The sequence below is a fragment of the Lonchura striata genome, chromosome 14 (genome assembly GCF_046129695.1).
Source record: "Lonchura striata isolate bLonStr1 chromosome 14, bLonStr1.mat, whole genome shotgun sequence".
Classification (NCBI taxonomy): domain Eukaryota; kingdom Metazoa; phylum Chordata; class Aves; order Passeriformes; family Estrildidae; genus Lonchura; species Lonchura striata.
This window is the reverse complement of record NC_134616.1, coordinates 15,285,234-15,309,962: the sequence shown is the minus strand read 5'-3', so window position 1 is coordinate 15,309,962 and position 24,729 is coordinate 15,285,234. Positions and strand designations below refer to the sequence as shown.

At 57.8% G+C, this 24,729-nt stretch overlaps 1 protein-coding gene across 1 annotated transcript; it reads right to left on the bottom strand.

The window, feature by feature from the left end:
• Nucleotides 1–1,141: 1,141 nt before the first annotated feature.
• Nucleotides 1,142–24,466, bottom strand: BCORL1 (BCL6 corepressor like 1). Its single transcript, XM_021547816.3, has 14 exons — nt 24,439–24,466; nt 17,042–17,180; nt 14,338–14,428; nt 11,534–14,086; nt 11,100–11,274; nt 10,553–10,633; nt 9,951–10,397; nt 7,718–7,947; nt 7,425–7,631; nt 7,180–7,346; nt 6,916–7,061; nt 5,989–6,066; nt 2,560–2,713; nt 1,142–1,528 (listed from the first exon to the last, which is right to left on the bottom strand). Exons 2-14 carry the CDS (start codon nt 17,125–17,127, stop codon nt 1,252–1,254), a joined length of 4,692 nt encoding a protein of 1,563 aa, XP_021403491.2. The 5' UTR covers nt 17,128–17,180; nt 24,439–24,466; the 3' UTR covers nt 1,142–1,251.
• Nucleotides 24,467–24,729: the final 263 nt, after the last annotated feature.

Below are 24,729 nucleotides of genomic sequence, written 5' to 3'. Positions count from 1 at the left end.
ACAGGCCACTTCCCCTCTCCCTTCCCTGAGCCACAGACTCAGGCTGACACACACAGAAATCTGCCTGGACACGAAAAAAAAAAGGCAGGAGCCAGGGAGCCTGATGCAGGTTTTTTCTGTACATCAGTGTTTTTGACACCACAGCCTGTTGCTGCATATAATAAAACAGAAATCAGAAAGAGCAACCAGAATACACACCCAAAGGCAAAAAACCCTTGGCTTAAAGAAGGTGCTGCCGGGCCCTCGGGGGAAGGCTGGCAGCGGGGCTCCAAGGGGGGAAACGCCTGCCCTGGCTGGGGAGAAACACAACACAAAGAAAAAACGAACCAACAAAAAAAACTCACCCAAGGCTCCCGCTGCGGAGCGGGGAGAGCCAGAAATCCCCCGATTGTCCCGACCTCAGTCCTGTTAGCACCTGTACAATAAAACTGTACCGGCCCCGAGGCAGAGCAGCCCGCCCGCTGCCGCACAGAACGCTGCTCCCGGGAGCCCGGCGGGGCGCGGCGGCTCCTGCCGGGGCACAGAGCCTGCGGCGGGGCACAAGCTGCCGAAGCGGGGGACGCGCTGGGGACCGCGGGCTGCGCCTGCCCGGGCGGCACCGCCGGGCACAGGGAGCAGCAGCACGGATGAGATGGAGGAGGAGCACGGGAGGGGATGGAGCAGTGGGGCTGGCTCCCGGCTGGGGCTGAGCGCTGGCAGCGGGAGCCAGCTCCATAGCCAAAGGGAGGGGCTGTCCCCTGGCTTGTTGCCGGGGAGGGACGGGAGCCCCTGAGCCTGGCTGGCCTCGGGGCACGCTGGAGAGGGGCGGGGGATGGCCTCATCCCACAGCCCGGAGCTCACCATCACAGTGATACAGACTCAGCAAAAACAAAGAAAACATTACAAATTAAATACTAATTAAATAAATACTATGGAAGACATTGGGAGGGGGAGGGCAAACGGAGAGGCGCAGTTCCGTAGGGTCCGGCGGGGAGGGGCGGCGGCTCCCACCCCTCGCTGAGCCCCGTGCAGGGAGCTCCATCTCCCACCGGAGCTGGACGAGGCGGCGGCGGCAGCACCGCCACTGCTCGTGGGCGGGGGACCTCGGGAATGCCTTGGAGGCGAGGGTCCTCCCTCCCCAGCTGGCGGAGACCCTGAGGAGAGGAGGAGCGGCTGCTCAAAGACTCGGGTCCCTGCTGCTGGCGCTGAGAGAGAGCTGCTTCCCCTTGGTCCTTATTATTGCCTCGTGATGCCGGGAGTGGCCTGTCCCCGTCAGCTGCTCCAGGCCTGGTACTCCACCGCCGAGCCCAGCAGCTGCAGCAGCTCGGGCTCGTAGTGCACCAGCTCCACAGTCTCTGCCGTGCCCGGCGCCAGCTCGGGGCTTGCTGGCACCTCCTCCTGTGCCAGCACCTGGCTGAGGGACACCTGGCGCTGGAACTCTGCCCGGGGCAGCGTGGCCACCTCGAAGTGCGGGAAGCGGGCCTGGAATATGCGGGAGGACAGCTTCAGCCGCTTGAGCACATCAGAGAACAGGAACCAGTTGCAGGGCCTGCAAAGATGGCAAGAGCAGAGTGGTTATAGGGGTGGAGGGGGCTGCAGGCACGGTGCCCTCCCCCCTGCCTCCTGGCATGCTGGCCCTCCCCTCTGGCCCTGGCACTGTTCTCCATGTGCTGCTTCCCTCAGGAGCCCACGGACTGCGGCTTGATCACGGCCTCACACGTCACAGCTTTTAAAAAACTCACAGCCAGGCAGGGACATCGTGTGAAAGTCCTGCCTTCAACAAGGTCCTGGCAGCTTCCCTGCCAGCAATAAGCCACATGGTCAGGAAATGGAGCTACTGGTGTGGTTTATTGCTGGAGGGCATGCTGCATGTGTCCCTCTGCATGGGCAAACACTGGCAGGCACAGAAATTTGCTGCAGAGGAGTGGTGCTTTGGTTGATGCCTCTTCCAAGTCACCCTTCTGCCCCAGCAACACCCACTGTGTCACAGGGGGTGCAGGTGGGAGTGCTGTTCCAGTGCTGGGACTGATTTAGCCATGATGGAAAGGAAACAATCTCAGAGCCATAAGTGTGAGCTGCTGCTGAAGAAACATGGGTAGAACTAGCAGGATCAAAGGAATGAGAGAGGGGAGCTTCCTGACAGGCACAACACAGGGACAGGATGTGCCTGGCCATAGAGGGTGGGGGGAGCCCTGATGAGGCTTCCCTACTCCCTGAGAACATTCCACGCTGTGCCAAGCCAGGCACTGCTTCCCCAACTTCCCCAGTGCCACAGTCACAACTTCCCTCTGCTGTCTAGAGCAGCTGTGCCTGCCCCATCCCTGGAAGTATCCAAGGCCAGCTTGGATGAGGCTTGGAGCACCCTGGTCTAGTGGAAACTGTCCCTGCCCATGGCAGGAGGGTGGAATGGGATGAGCTGTAAGGCCCTTCCCAACACAAACCATTCTGGGATTCTGTGGTGATTCTATGAAAAAAAACACCTGAGATACATGGGCAGCTATTAACCCCACTGGAACAACCAATCTGCTGGGGCTGCAGCCACCTGTGGTCCCACTCAGAGCTCCAGGAAAAGGCACTCACCCCCGGGAGACCGACACTTGGAGGTTGTAGCTGGGAAGCAGCGGCTTGTCTGAGAACTCAAACATGAAGTTATCTGCTTCTTGCTCCTCTTCCTCCTGGTCTGAGCTCCCTGGAGGGTTGAGCAGCAGGTCGCAGCCGATGCTGTCCTTCCCCTCTGCAACAGGACAGAGGTTGGCACTGCTTGGTCACACACCAGTCTGTGCTGGCACTCCCTGGCCACTGCCACAACCCCACAGACACCTGCCCACAACATTCCTGCAGCCATGTGAGAATGGCACCCCTCCTGCTCCCCTCCAGCCCCTCATCCCAGAGGAAGATGGAGCAAGTGCTGGCCAGGTGAGGTGGGGAGAACATCCTGAGTCATGGCAGGAAGCTCAGGTGTGCTCTGGTCCCACAGGTAGGGCAGGGCACAGCCTGCACCATCAGCCACCCCACTGGTAGACCCCAGACTCTCTCCAAAATGACCTTGGGCCCTCTCCCATGCCAGCACAGATATCCTCAGCCTGGAAGAGCCTGGAACAGTGAGGAGGGAGGTGGATGTAGAGAGAGGCTTTGCCTGCACAGGCCCTACCAAGGAAGGCACAGTGAGCACTCTGCTCCTCAAGAGCTTCTCCACCCAGATCCCACCCTCAGAACCTCTGGCAGGTGATCCAGGGGGAGCCAGCACCTGTCTCAGTGGGGACAGCAAGGCTGTGCCACCAGAGACTAATCCAACCAAGCAACAAGCATGAGGGGAAATTTAAGGTGGATATACAGAAGTTCTTCCCTGTGAGAGTGGTAAGGCCCTGGCACAGGGCTCAAGAAGCTGTGGCTGCCCCATCCCTGAAGAGTCCAAGGCCAGGTTGGATGGGGCTCGGAGCAACCTGGGATAGTGGAAGGTGTCCCTGTTCATGGTAGAAGAGTGGAATAAGATGGTCTTTAAGGTCTTTCCAACTCAAACCAATGCATGATTTCATGACTTAGAGAATTTGCCTGGGTGTTCCAGAAGGCATCTGAGTTCCAGCAGGATCTGTGTCCAGAGGGGATGGAGAACAGCAGGCTGGATCCAAAGCCATTTAATAACAGGTAATTTTCCTATTTACCAATCTGCAAAGCTCCTGTTGAAGAGAAGCTTGCTGCCTGGATTTTATTATGAAGAGGTGTGAATAGTCTTAAGTTTGCAGAGTGGTGTTGTCCCACTGAGATAACACAGGAGAACTCCTAAAACTTCCAGATAAGACAGTTTAGATTCTACAGAGAGCAGTGAGACCCAATGTGTCCCTAAGCAAATAAACCAATCATGCAGAAGTTCAACCCCATACACAAGAGAAAAGGCTGAAAAAAAGAAAATCTTCTGGTGTACTGCACAAGGTAGTTTCACACACCCAGCTGCTCACCCAGCACGAGTGGGATTCCAGCTGAGGAAAACAGTAGATGACAGAGGACACGAGCTCAGGCAGGGTATTGGGGAAAGCCAGTTATTTCCTAGTGCTGCCAAGGGAAAAAATTCCCTAAGAAAGAGGGTGCTGAAATTGTCCAAATGTGCTGTAGAATAGGACAAAAATAAGTGATGTGATTATTGATCCAATGTTGCTGCTGGCAAAGCTCAGATGCCATCACTGAAAAACCTCAGATATCCTGAGCAACTCAGAAAAAAGTAATTAAATGCATTTAATGTGGCAAAAATAGGGCTCACTGTCTATCCTAAAAGCTCAGTCCTGTCCATCTGCCTGTGCAAAGGCTGGGACAAGGACAGGAACATTCTGTACCACTGAGGGAGACAATCAGGCACAACAATGCCTGTCCCAGGTGGAGACAAACCCCGGACTGGGACTTTGTGTCTGGAACTCCAGCAGCACCAAACGCAGGACACTGATGACTTTTCCACACCTCAGATATCCCACACCCTGGCTTCCTTCATTATCCTCCTGCCCCCAGAGAGTTGCAGACCTCAAGGAAAATGTGGACAGCATTCCTGCCTCAAAGAATAGGAACAGTTCAAGCAGGGCTTGGGATTTCTCCTGTATCCTGAGGGACATACAGTGCTTCAGCTGCTGGAGCTGATGGAAAGACAGATTTTAAAGGACTGATCCACGGGAGGAGGAGAGTTGTTTGCTGCCTGTGATGATTGAGAGCAGCTCCGTTATTCCAGAGCAGAACCAGGTACTTCCCTGCCCTGGGCTGTACCTGTTCCAGATAACCTGAGGTGACTGCTGAGGTACCTGAGCCAGAAAGGGACATTGCAGGACACACAGTAAACAGGCTGTAAAGAAACCATCCCATGTCTCAGGCTTGGGCACCCTGGTTTTTCTGCGGCTCTGGCAGTGTCCAGCAGCAGTGCCTGGCACAGCACAGGTGACACGGGGCTGGCACCACAGCTGCTGCTGCTGTAAACTGATCCCAGGAGGATGGGGAGGAGGGTCCCTTCCTGTGCCTGCTGGAAACACACCTGGCAGGGTAAGGGATCACTTCTCAGCTGGGTTAGCTCCTGCCTTGCCAGGCATCCTCCCAAAGTCAACACTGGGAATGTCCCGTGGATAGGGCAGCAGGAAATCAGTGATAAATCAAAAGGGGTAGTATCTTTAAAAATATCACAAAGAACAGCTATTTTTCTTCGTAAAGGCTTGTGACAGCTTTGAGAGTGAGAAATTCTGAAGAAAGAGGCTGAGATTTGAACTGTTCCTTGGCAGGGCTGAGGTGCAGCAGCCTACAAACAGTGCTCTCAGGAGTGCAGAATTTTTCGTGTTCTGGAATGGAAAGACATCAGGGTCTTCCAAGGACAAGTCCTCTTCCAAGAGCACCCTCCTGAATGTATCAGATTTGGTTTTGTTTCTGGAAGGATGTTGGAACAACTGGAGGTGAACAACTACAATCAACAAGCAGCCTCTCAGCCAGCATAAATGCTGCAAATCCTTACAGAGGGCTCGGGAGCACTAAACTTGGAAGGGACTGGAGGGATTCCAGTGTGCCCATGCCAGATCAAGAACACCTTCCATTGTAACCACAGTTTTAAAGAAGTGACAGCAGTCAGCCCTTCACTAGGAAAAATGCCTGGTGTTGTAAAAACAGGATCAACATCTCCCCTCCAAAGCAGGGGAGAGGGACAGGCAGCCCTGGGAACCTCAAAGTTCAAGACTTCTACACCTTGAAGGAATGAGTATGTCCTTCACCTTCCTTGGTGACCAGTTAGCAGGGGAGCAACAAGAACTGCTGCAAGAATGACATGCTTGGGATCGACAACCAAAGACCCTCAGGAATCAGCACTCGAAGGGATGCACATACTCAAGCTGAAGTCCCTCCCAGGAGCAACTCCCAGCATGTATCACCAGGGCAAGGTCTCAACCCAAAGCATGAGTAGAGAGGAATGTGGCCAAACCCGAGGGAATGACGTGTTTTCCACAGCACCACCTCCTGCTCTGCTGCCACCAACCCAGCCCGCGCTGCACTCACCGAGCACAGAGCTGCTGTAGAAATCCCAGGCTGTCCGAGGGTCTCCGTCACTGCGGCCCTGCAGATCTGACAGGTAATCTAGAGAGAGAAAATCGAGAGGGTTAACGACTCAAAGCATCATCCCGATGTGCACATCCACACATCCAGGGGGAACTGCTTCACCCCTGATGCTTTTCCCACTTGGGCATTATGGCAAAAGCTGAAGCACAGCTGCAGGAAGGGTGTCACCACTCAGGAGTGGACATCACCCCAGGCCCCCAACTAGGAAATGGGAGCTGAAAAGGGAAAACAACAGACAGTGTGAAGTGGCTTAGAAAGATTCATAGAACAGTCCTGAGCTCCAAATCACTATCCCCAAAACTTGTGTGAGTAGTTGACTCTGGAGGAGCTCACACAGCAGTGGGCAAAGAGACTTTTTTCATCACTGGAGATTTTCTGTCTTGTCTCTGTCTGGGAGCCACCTCTGGCTATCCCTTCCTTGCTTTTGTGGAGAAGCCACAACACTCGTCTTGCATGTACACAAATGGCACCAAGCACAGCCATAGGGATCCAAACTGGCCCTTTCTGCCAGCAGCAGTATTTGGGCAGGTCTTTTTTGCCATAGAAGGCAGCATCATTTGGCAACAAAAATCTGGGTTCAGCAGTAGAACCAGGGACTGTGGAACAGCATCTCCAAGCAGAGCACTGTCTTTAGTTGTTTGACCACAGTGCAGCCATCCCCTTCCACACTGAAACTGAGTTTTATCTTATATAAGAAACACATACAATTCTATAATTAAAGTTTGGATAGTAAAAACATGCTTGTGTGACAGGACAGAGCTAAATACTGAATAATTTTCTGCTCAGGCCCTTTCACACCCAGATTTGGCTCTGTATGCTGCCAGAGGGGAAGGTCTGGAGCACTGTGACCCCAGGTCTGGCACCTACCACAGAGGAAGTGCTTCATCACATCGCTGGTGGCCAACTTCACTGCTGTTTGCCCAGAGTATGTGGCCAGAGTGGGATCAGCACCATAGGAAAGGAGAAGCCACATGGTTTCCAGGTTGTCATTTGCTACTGCATCATGGATAGGCCTGCAAGGGAAAGGGACCAGTTTGCTAAGGAAATGCTCTGATTTGGGTTAAGATCAATTTAGTGATGACCAGCCTGAAGAACCCACTCTGCTCCCTGCCCCACGCTGTGCTGACTCACCTGGTGCCATCCTGGGCGCTGCAGTTGACGTTGGCGCCGTGCTGGAGCAGGATGTGCAGGATGTCAATCCAGCCGCGTGCACAGGCCTCATGCAGGGCTGTGTATCCTGCATTGTCATGGTGGTTCACGTCACTGCTCTTCTTCTGCAGGCAGTACAGCACCACGTCCTGCACAGCAACAGCACAACTGTGACAACCAGCCCGGGTGGGGCAGCAGGGGCACACGAAGGAGGGCACAGGACTCACCTTGTAGCCCAGGCGAGCTGCTCGCTGCAGGAGTGTCTCCCCCGCGTTCTTGTTCACAATCAGCCGCCGAGCTCCGGGGGGAACATTCTGGGCTGCAGGCAGCTCAGGGGAGCTCCCCGGGCTGGCCCGATGGGACTTACAAAGTGTCCACAAGTCCTGGGGCTTCTTCGGAGAGCACATTTTGGGCTGGTTGCAGCAGCCTTTCCCCTGGGAAAGAAAGGAATACAACTCCTTGGCACATGTGGCCATGACTCATGGGAGCCTTCTTTTGCCCTCATCTGTTCAAGTCATACCTTCCCCTCATCACAGATCCCTGCCAGGTGTTTGGTTTTACATTTGCGTTTTCCTGATGGTTTCTCTAGCTCTTCTTGGACAGGAGAGGTGTCGGAGTGCTCCAGGAAGAAGCCATTCCGAAAGTCCGTGCGTCCTTGAGATTTCCGGGGGGATGGGGATAGCCTGCTCCTCAGCTGCAGCTCTGTGCCTTTGCCCTTCCCAGACTCCTTCTGCTTCCGGTGCCTGCAATCTAAAGGAGAAATGTGAATGAGCGTGGAGCTTCTGCAGGTACCCCACTGAAGGTCACCCAGGCCTCTGCCACCAAGCAAGACAAACTGCCCATCTCTGGGAGCTGCACAGAAATCAGAGAAGTTGTGGCTGTACCATCCCTGGAAGTGTTCAGGGCCAGGTTGGACAGGGCTTAGAGCACCCTGAGATAGTGGAAGGTGTCCCTGCCCATGGCAGGCAGCTCACTGGATGAGCTTTAAAGTCTCTTCCAACCCAAACCTTTCTGGGGTTCCATGATTCTAAATCCAGCCCCGGGGCAGGGGCACTGCAGGAAGGAGAAGCAGAGAGAACACACAGATTCTCCCATCTGGGATGGACTCAGCATATTCATGGGACACACAAGAAAAGATGGGAGCAGGATTCATTGGGATATGTCTTAAAGGGGCAGGACAAGCAGGAGCTGTCTGTGAACATTCAGAGCTTGCTGCCTAAACATAACAGGCCTGATTTGCCCTCTTACATCTTCCCCTGAAGTTAAGGAGCACATTTAAGTTTTCATTAACACGCATCCAGTTAGGAAGCACCAGGATTCCTCAAGGGAAATCCAGCCTTGTCTTCCCTGAATGGAGGAATCCTGCTCACCCAATCCTGCAGCATGAGACTTACAGGCACTCCATGAAACGAGTAAGAGATCAGTTAAAAAGAGACAGAGGAAAGGACTTTACACAGCAGGGAGAGAACTTCAGGACTCTACTGCCACTGGAGGTGGCTCCAGGCCACAGCTTCTGAATCCAAACTACAGCAGGTCCCCTACCTGAGGGCTGAGTAAGCAGCCTCTGAGGGAAGCTGAACAGACAGACAGACACTCTTAACAAATGTAGTAAAGCTGCTGGCAAACCCTCCTGAATGCCATCGCAAAACTCCTTCGAGGCTCCTGTCCTGAACAGGAGGCATCCCGAGAGTGCCCGAGTGGCTGAGACACGGGGAAGCTGACTTGAAACTTTGTTTCTGGTCTTATATAGGTCTGCAGACACACAGGATAGTGTAACGCCGTGCTGGAGCAGATACCAGCTGCTGGGAGGACAGCAGCCACCTCCCCACAGCATCTCAGCAGCACCCGAGGAGTGCCAGTCTGCGCTCCAATGGGGCAGAAGGCAACAGGGCTGTGGCCACTTCATGCCCTCCGAGAGCACAGCCCAAGCATGCAGAAGGCCGGCACAAGTGCTGCCCATGATAGCTTTCCTCCTGAAATCACCTGTGTGACTCTGGACTACGAGCCACAGCCAAGCTCCAGCACACACCGAGCCACCGCGCACAGCTGGACATGTCCCACAGCCTTGACTGTCCCTGCACAGGGAGAGGGGACCGCAGAGACTGCTGCCCTCAGGGACGTGCTCATCATGGATTTGGGTTTCACGGAGGGTCTGCCAGTGGCAGAGGAAAGTGCAGGAGCAGTGGCAGAGCAAAGGTGGGCACAGGCAGGCACGTGTTCCTCCTCATGCCTACAAACCACAGAGGGGGATCCCCCATCACTGCACCCTCCTTGCTAATCCTCTTGCCCTTGTGCTCCCTGGTGCAAGTCTTCAAGTGGCCCTCACAGAGCAAGACAAAACCAAGAGCAGCCTAGTTGGATTGGGATAGTTCCACATCCTCCTTGCATTAGCACAGATTGCTGAGCATGGCTCCCAGGGACCCTACTTGTCCAGAAATATTTCACTGTGCTACCTCATCCCATTCTTGTTTTCCCACGCCCTCTGTCTTAATCCAAGGGTAAAATCAGTGTCTAATTAGCCACATAAATTGCTGTTTACTGCTCTGGAATTTACTGTAAATGTTTTTAAAAGAAGAGCTGATCAATTGAAGCAGCCCATGCTACAGCCACCAAGTCATTAAAAGTGAGGGAGTTTCATCATTACAAAAAAAATAATGAAAACCAAATCCCCCCAAAAATTCCATACATAACAAAACAAAAAATTCTCATGCTGGTCCCCAGTTTAGTACCCAAACCCCCTTCCCAGGTTGTACCTGCTTTGGATTTCCGCCTCCGGTGGGGATATCCCACTTGCTCCTCCTCCCGCTCAGTCAAGTATTCCCCTGTCTGGTATTTCCGATTTTTCTGCCGTCTCCTTTTCTTCCTTTTGATGTGGCCATCCTCCTCCTCCTCCTCGTTGGGCTCCCACACCTGCCTGGGTGATTCTGCTCTCCAGGGCAGCTCCCGGCTCCTCCTCGTGTGACAGCTGCTCCTCTCAGACACAGACCTGTCCCTGTCCCTGTCCCTGCGGCTGTGGCAGCGGGATGTCCTGTGGGATTTGCGTAGCTTGCGATGTTTCAAGGATGTCTCCTCCTCCGCCTCCTCCTCCTCCTCCTCCTCCTCCTCTTCTTCTTCCTGATCCTCCTCAAGCAATGGTAAAATCTCCTGACCACTCACATCACACTCTCCTGTCACACCAGCAGAAGAGCCAGCAATGCTTCCTGCAAAAAAGTGAGATTTCTAGCTGACAAAAAAGCCAAGAGGATCCACAAGGCAAAGCCTCAAAGCAGGACAAAATGCAGGGACAAGGTGATGTGAAAAGGGAATGCTCCCAGTCCAACCAGGACTGTCACCAGGAGCCTGGGCACCAGCTCACCCGACTGACTGCGCGTCCGGCTGCTCAGCACCACCGGAATGAAATCCCGGAAGTTGTTCTTGGGCTTCTTCTCCAAGTAACCTGTGAGGAAAATGGAGCCATGAAAAATGGATCACAGAGCTGGGATGTGGGAAGGGCAGTGCAGTGTCACCATAGCAGGGGCTGCTGTGATGGCCCCAGGCTTTAAATGAATGGAGGTTGGTTTAGATTGGACATAGGGAAGAAGTTTTTGAAAATGAGGGTACTAAAACACTGGCACAGGCTCTCCAGAGAGGTGGGGGATGTGCTATCCCTGGAAACATCTAAGGGCAGGCTTGAACAGGAGCAACCTGGTCTAGTGGAAGCTGTCCCTGCCCATGGCAGCAGGGTGGAACAAGATGAGCTTTAAGGTTCCTCCCAACCTCCTCCATTCTGGGAGTCTGGTCATGCTGCAGCTCTATTTTGGATCCCAACCCGGCTCCAGAGGCCATTTGGCTTCAGGAATACAGCAGTTTGGCCCCTAGGGCAGCCTTATCCTGCAGGAACCCACTGCCATTCCCAAGAGTACCTTCCTCGTGGCTGTCTCCGTGGTGAGCCGGAGATGGGCACTCTGTCTTCGCTGGCCTCCTACGCTTGCGCTTTACCCCAAGGCTGTTGTGATCCGTGATGGCACCTGGGCCTCCTCGGCCTCCCCGGCCTTCCTGCTTGCCGAGCTCATGTGGATTGCTGTGGTGTTTCTGCCACTGTGAAAGGAGGACATGAGCTGAAGCTGGAGCTTCCCATTGACTGAGCAGCACAAAAAAGACTGATTACACTGGTCCCCTCCAGCTTTTTTGACAATCCAGACACATTTTTGCCCTGGATAACCTGCAGCACAGGTCCATTCCCCCACAACCAGGCAATACCCAGGAGCACAGGTAGAAAGCCCTGTGCCTTCAGCTGTCCCCCCATGAGAGCTCCCTCCTCTCCCCTGACCCAGCAGTCCCAGCCCATCCCATGCACCTTCCGGCCATGCACGCTCCGGCTTCCCGACTTGCTTGGGGACTCCTCGCTGTCCTGCCCTTGGCACTTCAGTCTCTTGTGGCTCTGCCTGGTGTCCCCATTATGCTGCCGCTTGGCCTTGCAGCGTGTGCCACCCTCCTGCTTGATTTGCCCCGTTCCTTTAAGCTTGGCCTCAGCAAAGGCCTGGGGAGCTGCCCCGGCCCGCAGGCAGGTCACCGAGGGAAAGGACACATCACACTCCACTCGTTCCTTCTTGACCCTGCACAGATCCACCTGCTGTGCACACGGGAGGGGCTCCGTGGCCGCCGGCTCCTGGGAGCCCTTGCAGCCCAGCTCCTTGCGCTGGCCATCCGTGGGCACCTCCGGCACCATCCGCAGGCCCTGCTGCCCGGCCGCTGGCAGGTCATGTGACAAATACGCCGCTAACACTTGGTTTTTGGGTTTTGCATCTGGCTGTTTGAGGCTACAGCTCCCCTGGGGAGCCTCAGTCTGTGCATTGCTCTCCCGACTGGAGTCAGCCTCTGGCTGAGTGCACTCCTGACTCTTCGGAGCGTTGTCCGGCTTCCCCTTTCCCCCTTTCCCATCCAAAGCGCTGGTATGGAAAGCTGGACCTGCCTCCGGTGGTGCTGGGTTGGCTGGCTCCTCGCAGGGCTTGGGCAGGGCCTGGCAGCTCTTGCTCTTGGCCGCAGCATCTTGTTCGCCCTCCGGCAGGCTCTGGGCAGCCGCGCTGGGCTCGGCGGGCTGCACGCTCGGGAATGCCGGCAGCTTGCCTGCCCCGGCCGTTTTGCAGGGGCTGCTCTGGTTCAGGGGCAGCTGTCCTGCCGTGGGGATGCCGATGGAAAGCAGCGGGGTTTGATGGTACGGAGACCAGCCCAGAGGCAGAAGTTGAGGATTGGAAGGTTTTCCATTGATGGGGCATCGCGGGTACACACTTCCCTGGACAGGATTCCAGGTGGCGATGTCCTTGGACTGACACAAAGGAGCTCCTGGAGCAACTCTACCATGAAGAAGTCTCCTGGCAGGATCCTGCTGTCCTTCCGTGCCAACCTGGTTGGCTTTCTTCCCACAGGGAACGCCGGCACTGCGGGGCTCGCCCTGGTCAATGATGGAGATGGGCTCCTGCTTTGGCAGGTGGCGTGGGTCCCTGCTGAGGCTCACGCCGACATCCTTGCTGAGCAGCAGCGAGGCCGGCACCGGGTTGGCGACACCAACGTAAGTGCCGGGAATGGTGCTGATGAGTGTGGTGTTCTTCACCCAGGAGCCCTGCTCGCCGTTGCGCAGGACCTCGGGAAAGATGACCAGGGGTGGGGTGGTGCCGAGGCACGAGGTGACGCTGCTGCCCGTGGCCTGTGCCGCGCGCTGGGACTTGGAGAGGACGGTGGTGAGCAGCGCTTTGCCGCTGGTGTGCACGGGGGTGAGGATGGGCATGGGAGGGGTCTTGCGCTGGCTGGGTGGAGGCAGTTTCTGGCGGTTGGACTTGGAGGAGAGATCAAGAGGCATCTCACTGCACTCCGGGGACGAGACCATCTCACGCTCTAGCTGGGGCGGGGACTTCAGAGGAGACAGGGAAGTGGCAGCCCCCGGTGCATGTGGCTCGGCAGCTGCCGGGGCTCTGGCCTGCACAGCCGTGCCAGAGGAGGGAGCAGTGCTCCCACCTGGTGCTGGTGCTGCCGGCAGAGCCTGGCTGGAGGGCAGGGCCAGGCTGCTGCTGGACAGGGAAGTGCTCTCAGCAGCAGCCTGGGCACTACTTCCACCTGAGGGTGGGGGACAGCTGAGCTGATTCACCTCCACAGACACCACTTTGGCATCTGAAGCCAAGGGCCTGGTGACAGAGAAGGTGTAGGGGTAGGAACGCAGCTCTGGGGAAGCGATAATGCCCGGTAGGCAACGCTCGTTCAGGTAGGAAGGCAGGACAGGGAAGGTGAGTGTGGAGGAGACCCCCAGAGTGGCTGGGAGCGTGGCCACGCTGAGCGGCTGCCCGCAGCTGGGAGGGGGGATGTACACCAGCGACTGGCTCGGGCTCAGCACAGCCCCAGCCTGGAAGGGCAGGGGCAGCTTTTGCATAGCAGGGGCCTGAGAGGGGGGAAAGCAAACCCTGTTCAATGTGAAGGTGGCGGGACTAGAGGCAGAGGTGTTGCAGTTGGAGACAACCACAGACAATGTCCCTTCTGCCAGCACGCCTGGCCCTTGTGCTGCAGTGCTTGGGGGGGTTTTCTCCTTCCCAGAAGGCTCACTCTCTGGAGCCACAGAGCCGGCTGGGGCAGCATCAGCCTGCTTGTCGCTGGGAGGATCTGCTGGTGTCCAGGCAGCATCAGCACCACTGCTCTCCTGCTCCACAGCTCTGGGGGCCTCTGGCTCCTGCCCTCTGCCATCCCCCTGACCTGCCAGAGGGCCCAGGGCGTCATCTGTCACAGTCTTTCCCACACACTCCAGGTTTGGGTTGCAATCAGGTGGCTGCTCCTCCAGTTTGGGTCCAAGCTTTTCCTCCACCTTGCCATCAGTATTCAGCCCCTGGGCACTGCTGCCACCACTGCTGACTGCTGTGAGCTCCACCTGCAGCAAAAAGGGAGAAGGTGTTCCTGGGAGCTTTGCAAGGGCCACCCAGGGAAGCAGGAAGGATCTGCCCACCCCAGACACAGAGGAAAAAGCAGCAAACAGCTCTGCCCAAAGGAGAACATGGCTTTGCCTCACTGTGTATCTCTCAAAAAGAAGCCAATGAATCCACTAGGGAAAATGCTCCTGGCTTGGCCTATTCCGCCAGGGAATGGCCTTCTTGGACTCAGCTGAGCAGGCAAAGAACTCACCTCGGAAAGGCTGCTGCTGACACAAAACTCTTGAGACCCCAAGTGCTGGGAGCTGCTAGTTTTTGACTCCTCATCAGAAATGGGGGCTCTCCTAGGTGAAGAAGAATACACAGCATTATAAAACCCCAAAATACCCTCCCAGAATCCCACCCCTCCCTGTCCCCATGTGGGACAGTGGAGCAGCTGTACACCTTCCTTACCTGTGGCCACCCAGCCTCATCATGGGCCAGCTCAGCCTTTCCCAGTGTCACAGCCTGGTGCCACACACCTATTCCTGTCCCCTCCATTTCCCATTCTGTCCCACCACACCTTTCCATCCTCCCCTGAGTCTCATCCTGCTTGTCTTTTCCCCAACAGGCACCTCCTCATTCCTTCTGTTTCCTCCCTGTCTTGGGACCCCCAGCCCAGCCTAGCTGCCAGTGGGGACCTTCCTCTGGTGCCAAAGCTCTGTGGGCTCAGAAAGCCTGGACAGGAGCAGTGGGCATTCATAGTCACCCCAATGTGCCATGTCTTGCTGGCCAGTGTGTCTGGACCTTTCATCTCTGGAATGTGATTCCTCAGTGGAAACAAATTCCTTGTTGTTCCTTGACAAGGACTGTCACCTCTTTGGGACACTCCTTCCCTGGTGGTATTCACCAAGACAGCATTTCCCCAGTGTTTTGCTTGGGACAAGCTGCTAGTGCCAGCACAAAACAGATCAAGTTTGGATTCTGTTGATGATATAATTTCAGCCAGATTTGCTTCCTATATCCTGGGCTTTCGCAGTACTCACAGACACAGAACTGTGGGCACACGATTGGTTTTCAGACTCAGTACCTGCAGTGCTGGGGCCCTGTTACATACCCCTAGCACCAGGACCTCATTCTGGGCTGCCTCAGCCCTAGGACTCCGCTGGGTATCCCCAGTGCCAGGAACATTCTCTGCACCCTTTGCAGCAAGACCCTGCTCAGTTCCCCCAGTGCCAGGAACCTGCTCTGCAAGCTCAGCCCCAGGACGCTGCTCTGTACCCCTACTGCTGGGACCCTGCTTGGGGCTGTCTGCGTGCCACCCCCACCGACCTTCGGGTCAGTGACAGCCCGGTCGGTCCCTCCAGGGGCTCCCGCGTCCTCGGGGCTCCCCGGCCCGGCAGTCACAAGCCGCGGGGCGGGGACGGCAGCCGGGGCCAAGCTGCCTCAGCCGGCGGAGGGGGTGAGCGGGCCGAGGAACCGGAGCGGGCCGAGAGGCTGGAGCGGGCTGAGGGACCGGAGCGGGCCGAGGGACCGGAGCGGGCTGAAGGGCTGGAGCGGGCCAAGGGACCGGGGCGGGCGGGGTGCCGGGGTCGCGGGGCCGGAGCGGGTCGCGGGGCCGGAGCGGGCCGAGGGGCCGGGGCGGGCGGGGTGCCGGGGTCGCGGGGCCGGAGCGGGTCGCGGGGCCGGGGCGGGTCGCGGGGCCGGGGCGGGCGGGGTGCCGGGGTCGCGGGGCCGGAGCGGGTCGCGGGGCCGGGGCGGGTCGCGGGGCCGGGGCGGGCGGGGTGCCGGGGTCGCGGGGCCGGCGCGGAGCGGGGCCGCGGCCGGGCGCAAGGGGGAGCCCGAGCGCAGCCGCCCGGCCCCGCGGGGCCCGCCCGAGCGCGGCGCTCCCGGCGCTTCCCGGAGATTCGCGGCGCTTCCCGGTCCGGAGCTCGCTCGCCCGCCGCTCCCCGCACGGCCGGCGGGACCCTCTGCCCGGCTCCTCTCGGCTGCCCCGGAGCAGCCCTGAGGGCGGTGCGCGGTGTCCCTGCCGGGGCTCCTCCCGCGGCAGTGCGCGATGCCTCCGCACAGACGGGGCCCAAGGAATGAGATGAAGATCGGGGACGAGAGAGCGCCCGGGCGCAGTCCCCCGGCCTGCCCAAACAGCTCAAAATTTGACGCCCATTGTAAGCTCGGAGCAGCGCCGAGAGGCTCGGCGGGTATCGCCATCGCAGCCCTTATCTGCGGGACACAGAGCGCCCGGCGGTGCTGCGGGCGGCAGATCGGCTCTGCCCGAGCCAGACCCGGGGCTCGTCCCTGCCCACTGCTGCTGCACCGGCCTCAAGGGACGCCCGCCAGAACCCTCGGCACCCGCGGCCAGCGATGACAGCCACACGCTGCCTCTGTGCACATTAAACTTCCCTGGCTTTGGCAAACGCGTGAGACAGACACGGTGGTATTGAGGAAGCCACAGACTAGTCCGTTCTGAGAATAAGACCCCGAACTATGGGAATGAGCAGGCGATGCAAAGCGACAGAGCTTGGCTTGATCGATCCTACCTCCCAGCCACTAATCCTCCCTAATCTCCTGTTTGGTGGCAAGTCACAACCCTCCCATCTGATCATCTGGTTAGCACAAACCCTCCTGGGTCACCAAAAGCTTTTAGTTCAAGCTCTTTCCCTTCCTTGGCCATTGAGAGCACAGATCTGTTGAAACCAATAGCACATGCAGACAAGTTGGCCTTGTCAGCATCAAAGCTGTGGAGGTAACATAACCACACATGGGCAACAGATCCTCTGCCACTCCTCCAGCACACTCCTCGCTGGAGCAGGGGATGTGGGGACCCTCCTGGAATGCCAACATATCCAATACATCCAAATGTGGGCTCATTTGCACTTCGGGCCATTTTAGACCCCAGTGAAAAGGGGTTGAGTCAGCAGCAGCTCCCTAAGTGGCTCTCTCATGCCTGCTTTCCCCTGGCCGCCACCCACGCACCTCACCTCTCCTCGTTGAGGCCACACATGCGAATCCGCTCTGTGCTGGTCCAGTTGTGCACCCCGCTGTAGAGAGGTGCTGTAGAGATCATGACAGCTACTCCTCACCCTCCAGGATCTGCTGGGGCTCCAGGGACCACTCTGCCTGCAAAAGGGAAACAGAAGGTTGGGAACTCTCCTTGGGATAATCGATTCAACTGCCCTTTGAGAAAACTCATCCCCAGCTTTGCTGCCAGGCAGATGGGGAACAATGCCCCGGGATGCCACAGGTCTGGAAGAGAGCGAGGAGGAATCAGCAGTGCCTTTGGACAGAAACCACCCTCCACTCATCCTCTCCTTAAACAGTGTTACTGCCACTGGCTACCACGAGAGTTTCACACAAGTGTCTTCACACACACATCCCTTGAAACAATCCCCCACTTCTCCCTCCAGAGGAACCTCCAGCACTAGAAGATGCCAAGAAGGTGATGGTCATTTACAGCACTGAAACTTCAAGGCTGCACAAGACTCTCCTAAAGCAGCCCATGGCAGGTCCTAGGGGCAAAGGCTCAAACAAGGAGGGTCTCTCCACAGCTGAAGGCTCCTGCAGGGAGCAGAGGTTTGCCAGTGGTGCTGCCAAGGGTTTATCCCCTCCTTCTATGAGGAAGGTGCAGGTTTTCTTTGGAGTTATGGGTGGAAAACATGAGGGAATCCAGAGATCCAGGAGCATCCATGAGGCACCGTCGGCTGGGTGGAGCTTTCAGGGGAGAGCGCTGCAGCCAATCGTGCAGCGCTGGGTGTTGGAGCATTGAGAAGCTCTGCTGCTCCAGGGAAAAGGCAGAGGAGGAAGAGAGGATCTCCTGTGCTAACAAGTGTACTCAGCCAAGCCAAGCAGGATTGACTGCAAAAGGGAGAGAGATGCTGTCAAGGAGGTCCAGGGAAATACTAAACCCTGAAGGTAAAGCAGGCACAGAGCCACGGCAACGCTGTCGGTGCAGCGGTGGGAGTGGGAATTAGCTGGAAGCAGCACGTGATCCCCAGTCTCTGTCGGTTGTCTTTTGCCTGACAAACTCCTGGCGACACCAGCTCCGCACGGGACGAGCAGCGGCTTGTGCCATGAAAGGAGCCACACAGGGACCTGCCAGCCACAGCTCAAGGGACGAGCCACGGGGCTGAGCGGCTCCTCCGAGCACAGCTGCTGCCGGGTGTCCTCGCTGCAGCCTGAACGTGCCGGTGGGGATCCGAGGAGGAGGAGGAAAAGGGGCCAGGCACACGGTAGAAACGGGGGCAAGGCAGCTGGTGTGCCAAAGAGAAACCGACGGACCCATCTGCACGTACGAGGGCACAAGTGCGCAAACAGTGCACGGAAATCAGAGGTCAGGGGAAGAGGGAAACCTGCTAAAAAACACACACTGTGAGACGGGAGAAATCCTCAGTAGCGATGGGGGAGACGGGCAGACGCCAAGGCAGAGAGCAGGTCATACCCAAAGAGACCGAGGTGGCTTGGAGCAGGAAGGGGAGGAGTCTTTCGATGCTTGGAGAGAAATGCAACATAAAGGAAATAGGGGAACAAACAATCTGCGGGGATTTCACCATCTTAGGCTAAACTGAAAGAAGGGGAGGAGGAACGTTCTGCCCCCAAGCACAGCAGCAGTACAGATGTTCCAGGAGGAATCAAAAGGGACCTTCTGTGCAACGGGGGAAGGGGATGCATGCGGCTGCACGACGTGGAGCTGGGGACAAGCAGAGATCAGGCGTGACCCCGGACTAGGTCTGCCAAGGGAGGAGTGATAACGGGGTGCTATGGGGAGCTGGAAGAAGCAGCACGTTTGGAGTGCTCAAGTAAGAGCTGCTCAAAAGGGCCGGAACGACGGCCACAGGAGGAGAGCTGGGAGGACACAGTGACAGAGATCAACACTGTTTCATGGATTCTTGGCCTCTATCCTCTACAGACGAAGTGGGACACATGCCAAAGACAGGCATTTCACAGGGAACGAAGAACAGAAAAGAAAAATAATTCAAATATGAACCAGAGAAGGAATAAAACAGGGGACAAGCACCAGACATGGGTTCAAGCACAAACCAGTGGAGCAACAGCATTCTGAAAAAGGCAGACCAGGAAGTTTATTGGGAAATGCAGGGATGAGCAGCATCCCGATGCAACACTGAACCACAGAGAGCAACTGCAGCCTCCCTGGGTGAGAGCACTCTTAGCCGAGTCGGCACAAGGAAAGTGAGCAGATCTCCCATCTACACTGGTGCAGTTGGAAGCAACATTAAAGGGATGTAATTAAACTCATAGGAAACCCTTGGAGAACACAACTAGGGCATGGCTTCACATGCCTGTCTTCGAGCAGAAGAAGCTGTTGAGAAACTGTTGAAGCCCTTCTCTCCCCTCACCCCTTCAGTCATGTCACTGAAACCCTGCAATATCCCAGCAAACCTGACCAGGGCGTTGAGCTCTGTTTAAAACACTTTTTTTCTTTTTTTTTTTTTTTTCCTCCTGGCTGGACTGGTTTTAACCCATACCAGCTCCTAGATCAGCTTCACCAAGAGGGAGAGAGGGCAGAGCCTGGCACAGACTCTACTTAATCCACAACGTCTGCCAAAGGAAGTGTATACAAAACCACAGTCTTATTTTGATTTAGCTAAATAGGTGCTCGGCCAATTCTAATTAACGCCAAAGAAAACGAGTTTAGAATGAAGTAAGAACATCGAGGCATTCTGCGTGGGGAAGCTCATACGGTATTAAAGCTCCTTCACCTCCCGAAACAAAGCGTGTCCTAAGAACTGTGAGCAAGGAAGGTGCTGAACACGCTCACCTCCAACGACAAACCCTCTGAGAGGTTTGCAATGAAGTTACTATGGCGAATTAAAAGAAAAGAGGATTTTGTTCATTAAGGCAATACATCTCATCGTTTCGCAAAAGGAAACGATGCTGCTCCACAAACCCGCCTCTTCCAGGCTCTAGGAAAAGCAAAGCAGATGTTTTCCTTGCAGTGAAAGTGTGCAAGTGTGCTTTTACTCAGGTTAGTGATGACTTGGCTACCTATGGAAGCTCCCTTGGATTAGGTGAAGAAATTACTCTTCTAAAATAATGCTAAATAATAAAACAAGTTTCCAGAGATGAAGTTCTTCAGGAATGGACATTTTTAAACCATTATCTATTCACAAGTCCTCCTTGCAATGAAAGCCCAACAGCACCAAGACAACCATCATTTCAGGGCAGGCTGAGCAAAGGTTCCAGGACAACCTCCACAAGCATTCACCTATCAGCTCCCACTGCTGACAAGAATTAAGCCCATGCCATCTCCATGCTGACCCCTGTTAAACCCTGTCTGTTCCCTGGCTCTTGGGGACCCCAACTTGAGTTGCCTGAAGTGAGGCTGCCTAATTGTTTCCCACAGCCCCTGACAGTCACACCTCCCACCCAGTGTTAATGCAGCGAAGGACTTGCAAAGTAGATTCTGAAGCCATCCCATTGCAAGCCACCCTCCTCTCCCAATGACAGCAATTCCTTGGTCCAATCAGGTCCCCAGCCTGACAACTCTCAGCTCCTCAAGTACTCGCATTGGCAAACACGTAAAGCAACTTCTCGGGCTGGCACCAACCTGCCAGTCATGGATAGCCAAGGGTTTGCTTCTCACTGGGGAATTTGGTGCTGTTGGTGTTTGCCCTCACAGATGTTCCAACTACGTTGCCACCTGGTCTAACTCACTTTGATCAGATTACCCAGAGCCATGACCTCCTACAGCATCCACCTTATGGCACCTGTGGTGGAGTCAGGCCTACCAGTGTGGGAAGGGGGTTTTTCCCTGCTCCTCCCAGAGACAGCCTGTGCCAATCACTTCTCCACAGTGCAAACACATCCCTCTGTGAGACCATGCTGCCTTGATCCCCCACAAAAGACTTTCCACTGTTTTCCTGCTCCGTGCATTTCCAAGTACTGAAATCACTTGGATTTCAAGGCACTTACTCTTCCTCTCCTCCATGCCAACCCCAGCACATGAGCTACACACCAAGAGATGGACAGTGTCCCGCTGCACCCTGCCTAGGCAGGTGGGAGCTGACAGGTACTGAAACACCAGCAGCCTCCCCAGCACAAGGATTCCCCTCTGCCTGCTCTGGCAGGCACATCATTCCCAACATAGGTGGGAGAGCACCAAGCAAAGACCCAACTGGCAGCAGCCTGCTCCACTGCTGGCAATGGGAGCTCAGACAATGGCACCAGAGCACCCAGGGAGCACATCAGCTTTGCCTTTCCCCCTGCATGTGTAGCAGCATGAGCTGATTCCAGGAATCCCAGTGTGGGTCACTTGGTGCAGCTCAGCTGCTCCAGAGACTCTACGGACACAGTAAATGCTGCCCAGTCAGTGGTGCCTCCATCCATGCTGGCATTGAGTAGGCCAGCAGCACAGAGGAAGGAAAAGGACTTCCCAGCCCTAAGGGAAGGCTACCACATCTCTCGGCAGCAGGAGATGGGAAGGATGCTCTGGTTGCCCTCCCACAGCACCATGTGGCTCCTGTGGCCAGGGGACACTGCGGAAGGCCGGGAGCAATGCACTTTGACCCTGGAAACACACCCGCGGGAGACGCCTTTGAAACATTCATTCCCAGAGCAGCAAATCCTGCAAGGAAGGGGGTTTTATCCCCTGGATGGCTACAAAATATAAAGCGAGGTCAGCTGCGGGAAACCCGGGTGGGATTCAGCGCTCAGAGCACAGCTGGCCGCTTTGACAGGAGCGGGAGGAGCGGAATGCAGTGCAATGTGCCCTGCAGCTCTTCCTGGGGGTCAGCTGGGCCAGAAGGGAATGGTCTGCAGCGACAGGCAGGCCTCCTTCCCTTGTCATAGTTTGTTCACTTTGGCAATTCTTTGTTGCCATTAGTAACGCAAGCAAGGAATTCTACGTGTTCTGATATGGGATGGTCTGTTGTCCATCAGAGGCGCAGAGGGCCAGAGTGACCCCCCAGCACCTCAGCACCGAGCACCACTTTGGAAAACCTGGTGGAGTAAACCGATGGCAAAAAATTAAAAATTAAATCAAAAATCAAATCAAAAAACCTATGACGGCCCTATCACAGGACTCACAGCGAGCACGATATGCAATGAGGGAAAAATTTAAACAAGAAAACTAAAAAAAAGAGAACAGACTATTTTCTGTTATGTTACCACTCATGCAGAGGTCACAAACTGTAGGAGAATGGACCAGGAATGACTAAAGTGGTACAAAATCCAGCAAGGATGGGCCAGGCCGCCTCTGGGGCTGTCTGGGCAGAGCGGTGCCCGGCGAGGGCAGCCCCGAGCCGGGTTTGGTCCCCGCTGCCTGCACAGCCGCCCCGGCCGCTGCAGAGCTGAGCCAGGCTTTGCCTACACGCATTTGCCTAAGCTGATTTAAAGACACAGTAACACCACACGTAATTATAGATCCTCGGCACGATGAATTGGAAATAAAAAAGAAAAAATCCATCCCTATTTCAGGAAAAAAAATAAAAGTTTGCTGCACACTGGGCAGTGCTGTGATAATTGGTCCCAGCTGCTGGACAACTGGTGTCACTGAACCCTGGCTTGTCTGCAACAACCAGGCTGCCCCCACCAAAGCCCACAAATTTTTAAGGACTGAAAAAGAGCCATTAAGGGATGATAATATTCAAAAATGTATCTGACAAGGCGCACATCATCCAAAACCCCAAAAGCAGAGTGCAGCCTCCCATGCCTGGGAGCCAGACTGGTGCTCCAGAGCCCAGAGGTCCCAAAGGCAGCACTGAAGGCCAAACCCCGCTGGAGCCTGGGCTCTGACACCTGGAATGCACCTCCAGACCCGGGTGACAGCAACGCAGCCGGTGTCCTCGACTGGTGCCATGGAGCCTCCAGCCAGCGCTAGCACTGGGACCACCTAAACCCGAAGGGTGGCCGGGGCAATGGAAGCAGCACAGCGGAAAGGGGAGGGAAGGAAGGCAAGAGAAGGCAGGGAAGGCAAGGCTGCCACAGACAGGGCCAAAAAGATGCGGAGGAGCTGCGAAGGGCACGGGATGCACCGGCCCTGCCCTAGCACTCATCCCCAGACTCCAGGGGATGAGGGTGCCAGAGAGCGGATGCTCTGTGACAGGAGAAAGTCGCTTCGTCTCTATTTTAGCCTGACAGACCTTCTCCCGGTGCTCCTCTGAACCGGCCTCACCCAGGCTGGGATGAGGGGACCGATGTCGCTCGCCGAGGAGCCAGGACCCCTCCCGGTACCGGCACGCTACCGCGGGAGGGGTGGTTTCCTCCCCGTTGAGGGCGGCAGGAAGCGCCGCCTCCCTCGCCCGGTCCTGCCGCTGCCCGGCCATCACCGTGGGCACGGGCGGGGGACCGGCCGCCCCCGCCGCCCCGCCCCGGGCGTCGGGGGGCGTCGGCACGGAGCGGCACCGCCCCGGCCCCGGCCGCAGCCCGCCCCGGGTCCGGGTCCGCGGGGGTTCCCCGGCAAACCCCCCGCCCGAGGCGCGGCACGTCCCGCTCCCGAGCCCCGCGAGGCCACGGCACGGCCCACGGCCCCGCGCCGCCGCCGGGGCCCCGCGGGGCGGGCAGCCCCCCCTGCCCGGGACGCGGCGGCCTCGCTGCCGCTCCGGGGGCTTCGCCCCGCACCCCGCAGCCTCGCCGAGGGCTAGGCCCCGCCGTGCTGCCCCGCGCCCGCTCCCGCAGCCCCCGGCTCAACAGTTGCCCCCGGGGCCGCTCCCCGGCGGAGCGTCCCGCAGCCCCGGCAGCTGCGGCCGGGCCCCCGCGCTGCCGCACCGGGGCAGCCCCGGACATGGAGGTGGCGGCGACCGCGCTGCCCCCGGGGAGGGCTCTTCCGCCACCGCCCGGCACCCGGCCGGCCGGCACCCGCAGCCGAACCGGCCCCGGGCACGGCGGCGGCCGGGGCGGGCTCGGGCCACGCCGCCAAACTCCACGAGCGCCCGGCGCCGCCGTCCCACCGCCGCCCCGGGAGCGCCGCGCCGCGCGGCCGCCCCGCCCCGCCGCGGGACCCCCCGCACCGCCCCGGCAGCGGCAGGTGCCGCCGGTGCCGGAGCAGGAGCAGCCGTGCCGGGCAGGGCAGCGGCTCCGCCGCGCCGTCGCGGGGCGGGGAGCGGAGCCGTCGCCGCCGCCCGCTGCCCCCCGCCCGGCGCTGTCAGTGCCCGCCGCGCCCCCGCCGCTGTCCCGCCGCAGGACGTCGCCGGTCCCCCCCAGCCCGCACACCCCCCCCGCGCCGCCCCACCGCCGCCCCCGGGGGTGTCCCGGGACCGTTTCCATGGAGATCCCGTCCGGACGGCCGGGAGGGGGGGTCGGGCCACCCGCTCCCCCCCGCCTGCCCCCGTGTGCCGTGGGTGCGGGGCGGCGCGGGCCCGGGGTGCCCGGGCAGCGGGGGCCGGGGTCCAGCGCGGGGCGGCGCGGGGCGGTGGGTACGCACCTGCTTCCCGAGGCGGGCGGGCGGCGGGGGGCGGCGGGCCGGGGCGGGCCCCTGCCCCGGGCGGCGGGTCGGACCCCGGGCGCTGCGAGCGGCGGTTCGGCGGCAGCGGCGGCGGCGGAGGAGACACTGGCAGCGGCAGCCGGAGTGTGAGGGCGAGAGCGAGCCGCGGCCGCGCGGGCTGCCGGGAGCCGTAGTCCGTCCGCCGGGGCCGGGAGCCGCCGAGCCGCCCCGCGGACTGCGGGTCCCGGCGTGCCGCGCGCCCCGGCCCGCGCGGGGGGGCCGGTCCGGAGA